Here is a 14455-nt window from a genome sequence, read left to right on the forward strand (position 1 = left end):
TCGCAGGGCACACCCACCATTCACTCACACACTCATACATACGGGCAATTCAGAGCCTGCATTACGGCTAGGCGATATATCGCAGTGATAATTATCACGTGCAATAACGGTCGTCGCCACCGTGTGGCGTATCACCTTTCTTTTGTCTTCTTCTTTTCAATTATACCTGAAGCGTTACTAAACAGCTAAAGAGGCTGTGTAAAATGCTTCCGGAGAAAAACATAACCGCTGTTACCTACTGGGTGTTGACAGTTAAGACAGCCAATCAGCAGCAAGGTCGCACAGCTTCAGTGTGATCATGTGATTCTGCCGATCGCGCGGAAGCTGCAAGGCCTTGCTGGCTGTCTTACGGTCAAGCGATAGGTGACTTTTTTTTCCGGAAAGCGTTTCACACGGCCTCCAAAAGCGTGGTTGTTTGCCATCGCATCACGTATATAATTAATATTCGTGAAAAAGACAAAAAGAAAGGCGGTACACCACACGGTGGCGATGACCGTTATTGCACGCGATAATTGTCACTGTGATATACCGCCCAGCCCTAGTCTGCATGTCTTTGGACTGTGAGAGGAAACCGGAGTACCCGGAGGAAACCCATGTAGACACGGGGAGAACATGCAAACCCCATACAAAAAGGCCAAGGCCGGGATTCGAACCATCTTTCATCATCATTATTATCATCGTTATACATTTGTATTATACCTAATTATTTTAGTGAGGGATTACAAGTGGAGACGGGAAAGGGTGGGTCATCAATGAATTTAACCAATCGCAAGGCTTAGCTGCCGAGAGCAACATGCACCGATTGGTTTGTGTGAACGAGCGATTGCTGGCGCACAGAAGCCCCGCCCACTGTGACTGATGCCTCGTACTTCCCACCTCTGTTACTACGGTAACCCCCGAAACCCCAGCAGAGCCCCCGGGGGGGTGGTCCGGGAGACACTCACGGGTCGACGGTGATCTTTATACACGACATGTTCTTGTCCCGCTGTTTGTTATCAGCCGCGTTCACTGTGTGGGAGAGAGGAGAGAGAGCCGCTCGATCAATACCTCCAATCAATCAACCAATCAATCAATCCATCCATCCATCCATCCAATGATCAGTGCTCATGTACACAGCCAATTACAATCCCCAGTGCACACTTTCATGAGAGGGGGGGGTGGCATTGGGAAATGATTTCTTAACCCTTTAAGGGGGCAATACAAGCTGTTATCTCAACACACAGCAGACAGGTAAGCCAAACAGGTAGCACATTACATAGGTAACCCAGGAAACATACACATGAGGTTTTTGCAGGAAGTCATTTTCATAAGAAAAAGTCCCAGGGGAAGGGGGAAATGCTTAGGGCTTTCCCAAAACCCGAATCTCTAAACCTCAAATCCTGAACTGGACCAGCTCAAAATATTTGGGCACCACTGTTCCAAACCACATTTCAGACAATGTATTTCTTTCTTCCTTTTAAAATAAGCAGTCGAAGTTTTTTTTGGGACAGAGGTGGCAGTGCTGGAGAATTCAGTGCCACCATTAAAATAGAATCACTTTCTTAGTGTGTTTTGCTTGGTCAGAGCCAACAGGCCAAGCAGATTAAAGCAAAAGATGTCAGAACCCTCCTCCCCCCACACCCCCGTACACCTGGGAACCAAATCACGGCCAAAACCAGTGCCAGGCGTTAAAGACACTGTATCTTCATTTCTGACTTTGCAAGGACCGGCATAACGCACTGTTACTCTCCTGCCACCAGCAGAGCTGCGCAGCCACAGCACCAGCTGCAGCCACCTGCGCAGACAGAGCGCAGCCACCTGACTGGCTAGAGAAGGAGTCGATAATAGCTAATGAGGAGAGGGAGGGGCTAGAAGATTAAACAGATTGAACTGTGACCTCGGCCGTCCCATGAACTGCCCCCAGAACACGCCCCCCAGAACCGCCCCCAGAACACGCCCCCAGAACCGCCCCCATGAACCGCCCCCAGAACACGCCTCTTACCCAGGATCTCATCAAAGATCTTGTAGAGCCCAGGGACGTAGGTGATCTCCCGCTGGTTCATCCCCACGTCTTCATCAAAAACCCACATTTGCTGAAGAAGAAAAAAAAACAGAACAAAAAAACCAAACACGTAAACTCAGAGTTGAGGATCAGAATTAATTAAATAACCGCTTCTCTTAGAGAACTCGGAAAAGGCTATGTTTTTATGTCCAAGCACCAGGTCCCTCAGGATATATACGGTTATCATTTATGTGATAAATTACAAGCAAAACTCCAGGGTATGACAAATCAAACCTCATTGCATATTCATAACCTTCCTTTCAGGCCCCACAAATGATGACCGTTTCTCACAGATGCATCTCAAGCATATTTCATAATGTTGCTGGGAAGCCCTTTATCAGAGGGGAAATATTCAAACAGTGTAAATGAGTGGAATGCATCTCTGTTAGACACACAGAGCTGCAGTGTGTGTGTGTGGTTCTGTGTGTGTGTGTGTGTTTGTGTGAGAGTGTGTGTGTGTGGTTCTGTGTGTGTGTGTGTGTGAGAGTGCGCGCGTGTGTGTGAGAGTGTATGTGTGTGTGTGTGTGTGTGTGTGAGTGTGTGAGTGTGGTTCTGTGTGTGTGTGTGTGTGTGTGTGTGTGAGTGCGTGTGTGTGGTTCTGTGTGTGTGTGTGTGTGTGTGTGTGAGTGCGTGTGTGTGTGTGTGGTTCTGTGCATGTGTGTGTGTGTGTGAGTGCGTGTGTGTGTGTGGTTCTGTGTGTGTGTGTGTGTTTGTGTGTGTGTGTGTGTGTGTGTGTTTGTGTGAGAGTGTGTGTGTGTGAGTGCGTGTGTGTGGTTCTGTGTGTGTGTGTGTGTGAGTGCGTGTGTGTGTGTGTGGTTCTGTGCATGTGTGTGTGTGTGTGAGTGCGTGTGTGTGTGTGTGTGGTTCTGTGTGTGTGCGTGTGTTTGTGTGTGTGTGTGTGTGTGTGTGTGTTTGTGTGAGAGTGTGTGTGCATTTGCACGTATACAGTGAGAGGAGTTAAGGTTTAACCTCCACGCTGCCGTGAGCTCATAACTACAGTGTGCGTTTCGGTGCAGGTGACTCACCTGGGTGACAGGCTGGACAGAGCCCACGTAGGTGTCGGGACGGAGCAGGATGTGCTCCAGCGGGGTCTTCTTCTGATACACGCGCTCCACGGACATCTTCTTGGAGCCGTCCTTCCGGGCCGCCTCGCCCTTCCCTCCCTCGGACCGCCCGTTGGCCTCCTCCTTTCGGGCCGCATTGTTCTTATCAAAGAGGGTCTGTCATTAGACACACCGGCACAACCGCGTTACCAGGGCAGAGAGCAATGTCCCCACAGTGCTGCTAAAAGCAGACTGAGAAACACACCATGTGCTTCTGCTGTGTGTGTGTGTGTGTGTGTGTGTGAGCGTGTGTGTGTGTGTGTGTGTGTGTGTGTGAGCATGTGTGTATGCGTGTGTGAGCGTGTGTGTGTGTGTGTGAGCATGTGTGTGTGTGTGAGCATGTGTGTGTGTGTGTGAGCATGTGTGTGTGTGTGTGAGCGTGTGTATGTGAGAGCATGTGTGTATGTGAGAGCATGTGCGTGTGTGTGTGTAAGCATGTGTGTGTGTGAGCGTGTGTGTGTGTGTGAGCATGTGCGTGTGTGTGTATGTGTGTATGTGTGTGTGAGCGTGTGTGTGTGAGAGCATGTGCGTGTGTGTGTAAGCATGTGTGTGTGTGCGCGTGTGTGTGTGTGTGTGTGTGTGAGCGTGTGTGTGTGAGAGCATGTGCGTGTGTGTGTGTGTGCGCACGTGTGTGAGAGCATGTGCGTGTGTGTGAGCATGTGTGTGTGTGTGTGTAAGCATGTGTGTGTGTGAGCATGTGTGTATGTGTGTGTGTGTGTGTGCGTGTGTGTGAGCATGTGTGTATGTGTGTGTAAGCATGTGTGTGTGTGAGCATGTGTGTATGTGTGTGTGTGTGTGTGCGTGTGTGTGAGCATGTGTGTATGTGTGTGTGAGCGTGTGTATGTGAGAGCATGTGCGTGTGTGTGTGTCTGAGCATGTGTGTGTGAGCGTGTGTGTGTGTGAGCGTGTGTGTGTGAGCGTGTGTGTGTGTGTGTGTCTGAGCATGTGTGTGTGCATGTGGAGGGGCTGTGATTAAAATTTGTCTTTAGTATTTTGAAAATTCAAATCACTATTTTGAAAATTTTGTAAAAAAAAAAAAAAAAAAAAAAATCAACAAACCCTCCTTAAACATCTTACTTTGAATACACTCTGAATACTTCTAGGACTGAAACATCTATAGGACTTACACCACACTTACACCCCCACACCAAAACGACAAATAAAACCGATTAACTAATTACATTTAAATCTGGTTTGAATAGAAACCAGTTAAACTGAAAGGAACCAGCTTCGTCTAAAAGACCTAGACCTGGTTGGCTTTATGGGTAATGAGCTCAGCCCTGAAAGAGCTACTTCAGACACATTTACAGCCCAGCACTTAGCGCACGCTTTTATCCAGAGCAACTGACACAGACGGCATTTTAACAAACAATCCTGTTACACGGCTGGTTGCTTCAGGTTAAGCACCTTTTCTCAAGGGCACAATGGCAGTGCCCCACCAGGGCATCAAACCTGCAACCTCTGAGTCACAAGCCCACTTCCATGAGCGCTGTACTACTCTGCATATAACCCCCTCCAGCCTTTACAGCCAGGCTGGTACCGCCAACTCCCAGAGGAAGGCTTGGCTGAGTATCCTGGCAACCAGGTCTCAGAGCATCACGCAACTGACAGGAGACTCCTGCGGAACAGGATACCTGAGAGAGCAGGAGCTGAGCAGCTATCTGGCAGGAGACTCCTGCGGAACAGGATACCTGACAGAGCAGGAGCTGAGCAGCTATCTGGCAGGAGACTCCTGCGGAACAGGATACCTGAGAGAGCAGGAGCTGAGCAGCTATCTGGCAGGAGTCTCCTGCGGAACAGGATACCTGCGAGAGCAGGAGCTGTGCAGCTATCTGGCAGGAGACTCCCGTGGAACAGGATACCTGAGAGAGCAGGAGCTGAGCAGCTATCTGGCAGGAGACTCCCGTGGAACAGGATACCTGAGAGAGCAAGAGCTGAGCAGCTATCTGGCAGGAGACTCCCGTGGAACAGGATACCTGAGAGAGCAGGAGCTGAGCAGCTATCTGGCAGGAGACTCCCGTGGAACAGGATACCTGCGAGAGCAGGAGCTGAGCAGCTATCTGGCAGGAGACTCCTGCGGAACAGGAACCTGCAAGAGCAGGAGCTGTGCAGCTATCTGGCAGGGGACTCCTGCGGAACAGGATACCTGCGAGAGCAGGAGCTGAGCAGCTATCTGGCAGGAGACTCCTGCGGAACAGGATACCTGCGAGAGCAGGAGCTGAGCAGCTATCTGGCAGGAGACTCCTGCGGAACAGGATACCTGCGAGAGCAGGAGGTTCGCAGCTCACCCACAGGGGATTCCCGTGGAACAGGAGTCAATGAGAATAACAATAATGTGAGATAAGTCACATTAGGCAATTAATTTTAAATTCATAAAAGGGATTAAAAAAGTGAACTTCATAATATTCTTCAGGTTGAGTTCTGTTAGAACAAGGGGGTTTAAATGGCAAATAGAAAAAACTAAATTCCACACAGACGTTAGGAAGTATTTTTTCCACGCAGAGAGTAGCTTGGCAGGTCATCTAATAGAGGCAGAATCTTTGGGGGTTTTCAAGACCAGGTCTGATACGGCACAGAATATTACCCCATTTCTAGGGAAACCGTGAACACTAGGTACCCCTTAGTGGTAGGAAAAAGGAGAGCACTGTTTGGATGGCCTGTTCTCCTTATTATGTTCTGCTCAGTCTGTCCACATGTAGGCATGTTCTCTGCTAATAAACCAAGGAACGGGCGCTTCTGACAAATCGGGATCTGTGTCAGCGGGACTCCAAGACCGGGCGGCCGTTCAACCAGGAAGCCCCTCCAGCCGCGCGTCAGCAATCCGAACACCCGCCAAAACTCGCCGGAATCAATCTGTGCCTTTCTTTAAAAAGCTGAAACCAATCTCACAAACTGCAACTTCCCTCTCCAGACACTCTGTAGAGACACAGCGGCTGGTGTGGAAACCAAAGGATGTCCTTGCTGTGAAATCTATTTTACCAGCCCTTCTCGACGCCTTTTCGCTAGGGGCACGCGTCCGCAAGCATCATCGCCGGGCGGTTCGTATCACAACACATGGATGGCAACAGGACACCCATCACGATGATGTGTGTCATGATGCACATGATCAAATGCTGCTTTCACACCTGAAGTGTAGTGCAGTGGTTAGGGAAGAGGGATTATAACACAGGGGCTGCAGGTTTGAATCTCAGGTGAAGCCATGGCATTAGACCGATGGGCAAAGTTTTGAATTGCTTCAGTAAATATTCAAGCTGAATAAATGAAGACAGTGCAAAAATGTAAGTGGTGTAACTTGCTCTGGACAAGTGTGTCTGCTAAAATGCAAAGTACAAATGGAACAGTAGAAATAGGGCCCATAAGACTGTGCACACATTCTATCACCTATAAGTAATTTTCTATTCAACTTAAATTGAAGTTAAAATGTTACAATTCACAGATTGTTTGAAAAAATGTTTTCTTTTTCACTAAATAAAAAGTAATTGAACAGAAATAATGCAACAGCTCAGAAATATGGCCACAGATATTAACTTTCCATTGAAAAAAGTCTCTCAAATGGCGCGATAAAATATGGAATGCCCGATATCATCGCAAAACTGTATCAAACTGCCAGAGCTTGGACTGGTTTTCCAGATCAAATCTGAACCACAGTCCACCTCCCATTTCAAATGGCAAAAATGCAGATGGAGCCTATAATTTTTTAATAATACGATATTAAAAGTAGTATTGGCTTAAATTTCAATTTTAAACTGAAACTGAAAAATAGCGGATCACGCTTCTTATTATCGTTGTTATATAATATTTTAATTTTACAAAATTTTCAGGTTGCGCTTGTGGGGCTGTTGCACGGAATCGACCGGCATAAATCAACTTTTTAAAAATGAAAACAGCTGAAGTCCTTATAGAGAGACGCGCGCGGTAGCCTCGCGCCCGGGAGAGAATCCCGCATGACCTCGAGCTCTCATCCTGCGTCTCGCGGCCAGCTGTTCCATTGTTAGCCGCTCTCGGGGAACGCCGAGGGCGCACGAACTGAGGCTTGCTAACCATTTAATGAATTCATTATATTCATGCCACCTACAGAAGTAACGGTCAGACATTATGCGCAAATCCTTCATGAAAATGATTAAATAATACTCTCAATAAAACATCACACACACGACGTTACTTCGCCAAGGCAGCCAAAATGCTAGAGTTTGTTCGCTAGAAAGCCATTGCAGATAGCTCGTTAACTACACAAAGAACTTTTTGGAGTGATTAAGGGGTGCGGTAAGAATGCGCCTCACGTATTTAGATAACAAGAAACTATCTAAATATATTGAAGTGTCCAACTGAAAATATCCAAGAGAAAACATCAAGCAAGCAATGTGGCTAGCAAATGATGTATCGAGATAATCTATTTGGTCATCGAGGCAATGGCAGTTACACGGTAGGGTGGTAAGCAGGGAAATTGGTCCGGCCCAGAATGCATACTCCTGTCCTGCTAACCATTTTACACAAGATAAATCAGACTATACAGTCAGTTCGGTAGCTAACGCTAGTTACCAACCAATCGCCAGTCTATGGTAGCTAGCTAATGATGCTGGACGTTTAGTATAGCCTAGTAGTTAAAAACCAGGAAAATAATAGTCATTGTTACGTGGGTAACTAGCGGGAAAGCTAACATCAAGTCAGTGTTGTGATGGTGATGATCTGTCTTTATGCATTGTGTATTCATAATGCGTAACCGCTCGCATGCTACATTATTATTGGTACTTACCACCCAAGTCAAGCCTCCGCTTCCTGCTGCGCCGTTGGACATCTTCCTTTTGTGTTTTCCAAAATATTCGTGCTGTATATTAAAAACCACTCCACTTTCTTTGCTTACACGCTGTCCATAAAAACACAGAACGTCTCAAAAGAGAGGCCCCATCGGAACGTAAGTATTACACGGTGTTTTTTCTGTTCACAAGCCGCGTTTTTACGACAAATTCGCGTGAAAACAGCTACCCGTGCGAAGGGGACTGTGTCGCGGCTATTGTTAAAATCGACTAGCGGCGGCTCCACGGCCTGGGAACCTCATTAAGATGGTTAGCTACTTGCTTGAGTATAAATACTGTACAAAAACAATTAAATAGTTTCATAGCATGTCCACCTGGTACAAAATAAATCCTAACGGTATTTAAATAAAACGCCTGTACAACATTTGCCAATTTCCAGTCTGGTTTTCATTCAGAAACAATAACACCGCCGCTGCCTCCGTCCGGCTTCACCATCCGCACGGCGACAATCCCCCTCCGCCTGCAGCCTACCAATCCCGTCGCAAGACCGCTAAGCGCCGGCATTTCAACCAATAGAAAAATTCAATATAGACCATGACGTATACCCAGATGGCAACCGACGTGAAAAAACGTCCTTTAAATATTCTTATCTTCTCAAACAGCTGACAAACATTTGTTTTGGTCTTAACACGATAAAACGACTGGTCTACACAAGCAGAGAACATACTCGACCTTACTGTAAAAAGCGCCAAAAAGAAAGGTAAATAATATTTGCCACTTTATGTTCCTAGTTGATTTTTTGATGCAAAATCTACGCCAGGTTATTTGGCAATCAGAAAGAGCAGTTATTTCTGGACTTGTTTGAAAAGTTCAGGTAAAAAAGTATAAATTAGCCAGGTGTTTGACACATTAAGTTACAAGCAATTACCCCATTCTCACCACTGCCCGCTAAGTCAGAGTCCAGCATTCATAACAAACACAACATTTATTTTTTTTTGGTTGTTTGTTGCAAAAATATCTTTTTAATTCACATGGTTAATCCACAGCACAATAGAACCACATCATAGACAAATCCAATCTTTGCATTCCTTCTGGAGAGAGTAGTGAATAATTTTGGCAACATTTCATTTCATTTATATCTAGGGTCACACTGGGGGGTCAGATCCCCACACCATGTTAGACTAGACTAACCGTAGGAGGACCATCCAACACGTTGGAACAGCCAGTACACCCGGCCCCACCAGCTCGTGTCCAGGAGGACCACAGGGTTGGCTGGTTTTTTTGCTGCATTTCAACCCTTAAGAGCTGGTTAGAGGTCACAGATTGTCCACAGCGTCTTGTTTCCAAGGCCCGCCTGACTGAGGTGAACCCATAAAAAAGATGTGCAGGTCCCCCTGTGATCCCCCTGCCCCAGAGCACCTGAGGGCTGGGGAGGCCGCACCAAGCTGGGGTCCGGGGGGGTGGCGGGGGTCAAAGACTCAGTAAGGGATAAGGGGGTGGGGCATCCTATCACCAAAACTTATATTGTCCAATGGTAATGCACTATTTTAGGTACAAAAATAGGGGTGGCACCTTGGGGGGATGGCCAATCAAATTCCAGAGGTGGCCAGTGGACATGCCCCTGCTTGTGTCCTTTGTCTTAAAAGCCCAGCAGCCACTGCCTTGCACAGGTGGTTTGAGCAGAGGGTGTAGAGCGTACGGGGGAATGACGAGGGGGCGGTATTTACAGCAGGGGACCTGGGGAAAGGTTCCGCGACTTAGGTGCTACAGAGCTGCAGGGTGCTGCTGGTTTTGACCTTGAGCAGCCACCTCAGACCCAAGAACCTGGACGTGGCAAGCTGACCCTAATCAGCCACGGGGTTGGGGGGCCGCAACATTAATAAAGTTCTGAGTGACAGCCAAAAACAGCTAACCAGGAGCCTGGAGTCCCAGGGCAGGGGACCCCAGGGCGGAGGAGCCCAGAACAGGGGACCCCAGAACAGGGGACCCCAGAACAGGGGAGCGGAAAACATCAAAATAACGCGCGACTCAGGCTCATTTTGGACGGTAAAGGCAAGTTTCTGGGGGACTGACAAGTTGTAGTACAAGGGTCATTCAACCAGGTATCAGGGTGGGAGCACCAGGGAAGGGGGGATATTATTTTTCTGTAAAACATTTCAAAATTTAAAAGGGGTCGGGTGGACATTTTGGTGCAAGAAGGACATTAAAGTGCATGGATGGAACCAGGATCTGGAATCAAAGAACCCCTCACATGTATGCCCCCGCTGTCCCCTCCCCCGACGCCCCCAACACCCACACTCACCCGTGCCCCCCTCCAAACTCACCAGTCTTTCTATTCAGGAAAAAAGATAATAACCTGATAAATTTGGTCATGATACAGTAACACACGCAGTACTGCCGATGAGCACGTGGGGGCACTGGTGTCCCCACCGCTCTCAGGCCTCCTCCAGCTCAATGAGGATCTCCAGTGAGGGCTCCTTCGGCTCCTCCAGGCTCTGCCTGAACAGCTGAGCATGCTGCCATGAACACGCCCCCTCCCCGCCTGCAAGCTCCGCCTCCACCTCCAGCTCTGTGCGTCCGGAGAAGCTCGGCGCCGAGTGCATCTCGCCATCTGAGCGGGACGACCACGGAGAGATTCAGACAGAGAGAGGTGGAGATAGCGAGGGAGGGAGAGAGAGAGAGAGGGAGAGAGAGACCCAGAGAGAGAGCGAGGGAGAGAGGGTGTGAGGGAGAGAGAGAGACCCAGAGAGAGAGAGAGAGAGAGAGAGGGAGGGAAAGAGGGATTGAAAGAGATAAAGAGTGAGAGACAGAGAGAGAACGATAGAGAGAGAACTCAATAAGGATTATGGAATGCAGAAAAAGCTTGGGTACAGTCAGAGAACTCCGCACACACCAGGCCCACTAATCACACACTCCTACCTCCTGGGAACTCTATGGTATCCTGAATATCACAAGCTCCAACCTGGCGGGAACTCTATGGTATCCGGAATATCACACACAATCCTACCTCCAGTGAACTCTATGGTATCCTGAATATCACACACTCCTACCGCCTGGGAACTCTATGGTATCCTGATTATCACACACTCCTACCGCCAGTGAACTCTATGGTATCCTGAATATCACACACTCCTACTTCCTGGGAACTCTATGGTATCCTGAATATCACATACTCCTACCTCCTGGGAACTCTATGATATCCTGAATATCACACACTCCTACCGCCTGGGAACTCTATGGTTATCCTTATAATCGCACACTCCTACGTCCAGTGAACTCTATGGTATCCTGAATATCACACTCCTACGTCCAGTGAACTCTATGGTATCCTGAATATCACACACTCCTACCTCCTGGGAACTCTATGGTATCCTGAATATCACACACAATCCTACCTCCTGGGAACTCTATGGTATCCTGAATATCACTCACTCCTACCTCCTGGGAACTCTATGGTATCCTGGCCTGAACGCATCCTCCAGCAGACGCTCCCCGAGTGGAAGGTCTGGCTGGTCGTTCTGACCTTCACCGTCCCCATCTTCAGACCCACAGGGCTGCAGTCGAACCTCCAGCTGATCTTCCCGGAGGAAGAGCCCTCAGTGCGGGCGATGTACACCTGGAGGAAAAACATGACCGTGAAAGAGGAGGGGAGAGAAAGAGAGAGAGAGAGAGAGAGAGAGAGAGAGAGGGGCTAACGCACTGAATCCCAGCTTACAGCACCTTTGCCCCTTTTCAAAATCATCACAACGGGCCACACTTCCTCCCAGCTCTCGTTTAAGGGCCACAGCAGTTTGGGTACTTTACTGGGTGATAAACCTCATGCAGCTCAGAGTTACAGAGTTACAGGGTTACAGGGTCACAGGTTTGCAGGGTCGCAGGGTCACAGGGTTGCAGGGTCGCAGGGTTATTTAAAAGTCTGGGTCGCCCTCTGGCAGTGACGGATCTGGGCAGCTCACGGTTTCTGTTCCCGCCGTCCTGGCGCTAGGCGGCACTCACCATTTTCCAGTCGAGCTCCTCTTTGCGGAACACGGCCTCCCGGCACCACGCCCCGCTCTCCCAGCCCGCCATCTCCGCCGGGGTGCCGGACACGCGCACGTAGCGGTCGCCACTAGCGCTATACTGCAGGTGGAACCGCAGCTCGCTCTTCTCAGTCTCCGTGGGAACGAACACAAACTCCTCCGGTTTCTGTGAAACAAGGGCGGGACAGTGCACGTGAGCTTGTGCACGTCAAGCTGAGAGAGCTCCTGCACATGAACGAGCGTGCACGAGAGAGCTCCTGCACATGAACGAGCGTGCATGGGAGAGCTCCTGCACATGAACGAGCGTGCACGGGAGAGCTCCTGCACATGAACGAGCGTGCACGAGAGAGCTCCTGCACATGAACGAGCGTGCACGAGAGAGCTCCTGCACATGAACGAGCGTGCACGGGAGAGCTCCTGCACATGAACGAGCGTGCACGGGAGAGCTCCTGCACATGAACGAGCGTGCACGAGAGAGCTCCTGCACATGAACGAGCGTGCATGGGACAGGTACATACACTGCTTAAACACTGGTCCGATTCTCAAAGGTGCAGTTTGTGGAAGAGTTCAGTATTTGACTCACACCTCTCCCAATTTCAAACACTTATCACGCCCTTCAGAGACCATCGGATTGGATATGTCCTGTGAAGTGGGTGGGGTCATGGCTCCGGACTGCGTTTTAGAGACACACGGGGGAAGTGTTTTAGAGACACACGGGGGGAGCGTTTTAGAGATGTGCAGCACGGGGGCAGTGTTTTAGAGACACACGGGGGAAGTGTTTTAGAGACGCGCAGCGCAGGGGAAGTGTTTTAGAGATGTGCAGCGCGGGGGAAGTGTTTTAGAGACACGCACACGGGGGAAGTGTTTTAGAGACGCGCAGCGCGGGGGAAGTGTTTTAGAGACGCGCAGCGCGGGGGAAGTGTTTTAGAGACGCGCAGCGCGGGGGAAGTGTTAGAGACACACGGGGGAAGTGTTTTAGAGACACGCACGCGGGGGAAGTGTTTTAGAGACGCGCAGCGCGGGGGAAGTGTTAGAGACACACGGGGGGAGCGTTTTAGAGACGCACAGCACGGGGGAAGTGTTTTAGAGACGCGCAGCGCGGGGGAAGTGTTAGAGACACACGGGGGAAGTGTTTTAGAGACACGCACGCGGGGGAAGTGTTTTAGAGACGCGCAGCGCGGGGGAAGTGTTTTAGAGACACACGGGGGGAGCGTTTTAGAGACGCGCAGCACGGGGGAAGTGTTTTAGAGACACACGGGGGGAGCGTTTTAGAGACGCGCAGCACGGGGGAAGTGTTTTAGAGACACGCACGCGGGGGAAGTGTTTTAGAGACGCGCAGCGCGGGGGAAGTGTTTTAGAGACACGCAGCACGGGGGAAGTGTTTTAGAGACGCGCAGCGCGGGGGAAGTGTTTTAGAGACGCGCAGCACGGGGGAAGTGTTTTAGAGACGCGCAGCACGGGGGAAGTGTTTTAGAGACGCGCAGTGCTGGGGAAGCGTTTTACAGTTTTACGTCTTACCGCGACGGGGCGGGTCTCCCCCCTGGCGGCCCTCCAGGCCAGCGAGCCTGAGACGCGCCCCCCCAGCTCCCCCGCCTTGGGCTTCTTGGGCGAGATGAACTCCACCAGCTCCACCAGCAGCCGCTCCAGCAGCTCCTTCTTCCTCTCTGCAGGGAGAGACTGCTGCCTCTGCGTGCACAAGCACACGGGCTTCCTCATCATCACCATCATCATCATCATCATGTGTCAATATCACCATCATCATCATCAATGTTAATATCACCAACATCAGTGTTAATATCACCACCACCATCATCATCATCATCAGTGTTAATATCACCATCAACACATCATCACCATCACCATCAATGTTGATATCACCATCATCATCATCATCAATGCTAATATCATCATCATCATTATTAACATCAAACCATCGCCATCAACACATCACCATCATCATCATCATCATCATGAGTCAATATCACCATCATCAACATCAGTGTTAATATCACCATCATCATCAGTGTCAATACCACCATCATCATCATCACCATCAATGTTAATATCACCATCACCATCAACACATCATCATCATCACCATCAATGTTAATATCACCATCATCATCATCATCAGTGTTAATCTTAACATCATCTCCATCACCACCAATGGCTGGGGTTAGTGTTCATGCTGTGTTGGCTGATCCGGGATCAGTGCGCACCGCGGAGTTCAGGCTGCTGATGGTCTCTCGCAGCCAGGCTTCCTGCACCTGTGTCCGGCGGGTGAGCACCTCCTCGTGCTTACAGGAGTACCTCCAGGTGACGTCCACCACCTGAACGTGTGAGGAGCGTTGTCTTAGCGCGGTGATGTTGTGAAACCATTAGAAAGTACACAGGAAGGACACTAAGACACACACACACACACAACCCAGCAAATCTACAGTCCATACATATACACACACACGCAAATCTACAACGCACAATTGCACACACACCATTTCAACACTCAAACACACCCAGAGCACGAGGGCTGACACAGAC

General features: G+C 49.4%; 2 protein-coding genes across 5 annotated transcripts in view; both read right to left on the minus strand.

The window, feature by feature from the left end:
* Positions 1-8421, minus strand: part of top2b (DNA topoisomerase II beta) — a 33572-nt gene extending 25151 nt beyond the window's left edge. The window contains exons 1-4 of one of the 2 annotated variants that reach the window (XM_035430918.1): positions 7898-8421; positions 3067-3246; positions 1982-2072; positions 945-1008 (exon numbers count right to left, since the gene is read on the minus strand). In XM_035430918.1, the coding sequence (XP_035286809.1) occupies positions 945-1008; positions 1982-2072; positions 3067-3246; positions 7898-7939 (377 nt within the window). In that variant the 5' untranslated portion in view covers positions 7940-8421. Of the gene's footprint in view, positions 1-944; positions 1009-1981; positions 2073-3066; positions 3262-7897 lie in introns of both variants that reach the window. The other variant, XM_035430917.1, reaches the window with a different exon arrangement.
* A 443-nt stretch (positions 8422-8864) lies between these two features.
* The window catches only part of ngly1 (N-glycanase 1), a 10714-nt gene continuing 5123 nt past the window's right edge, over positions 8865-14455 (minus strand). For all 3 annotated transcript variants that reach the window (XM_035430921.1, XM_035430920.1, XM_035430922.1), the window contains 5 exons: positions 14137-14247; positions 13436-13603; positions 11895-12083; positions 11337-11514; positions 8865-10509 (listed from right to left, as the gene is read on the minus strand). In XM_035430921.1, the coding sequence (XP_035286812.1) occupies positions 10334-10509; positions 11337-11514; positions 11895-12083; positions 13436-13603; positions 14137-14247 (822 nt within the window). In that variant the 3' untranslated portion in view covers positions 8865-10333. The remainder of the gene's footprint in view (positions 10510-11336; positions 11515-11894; positions 12084-13435; positions 13604-14136; positions 14248-14455) is intronic.

This window comes from Anguilla anguilla, chromosome 8, assembly GCF_013347855.1.
Source record: "Anguilla anguilla isolate fAngAng1 chromosome 8, fAngAng1.pri, whole genome shotgun sequence".
Taxonomy (NCBI): domain Eukaryota; kingdom Metazoa; phylum Chordata; class Actinopteri; order Anguilliformes; family Anguillidae; genus Anguilla; species Anguilla anguilla.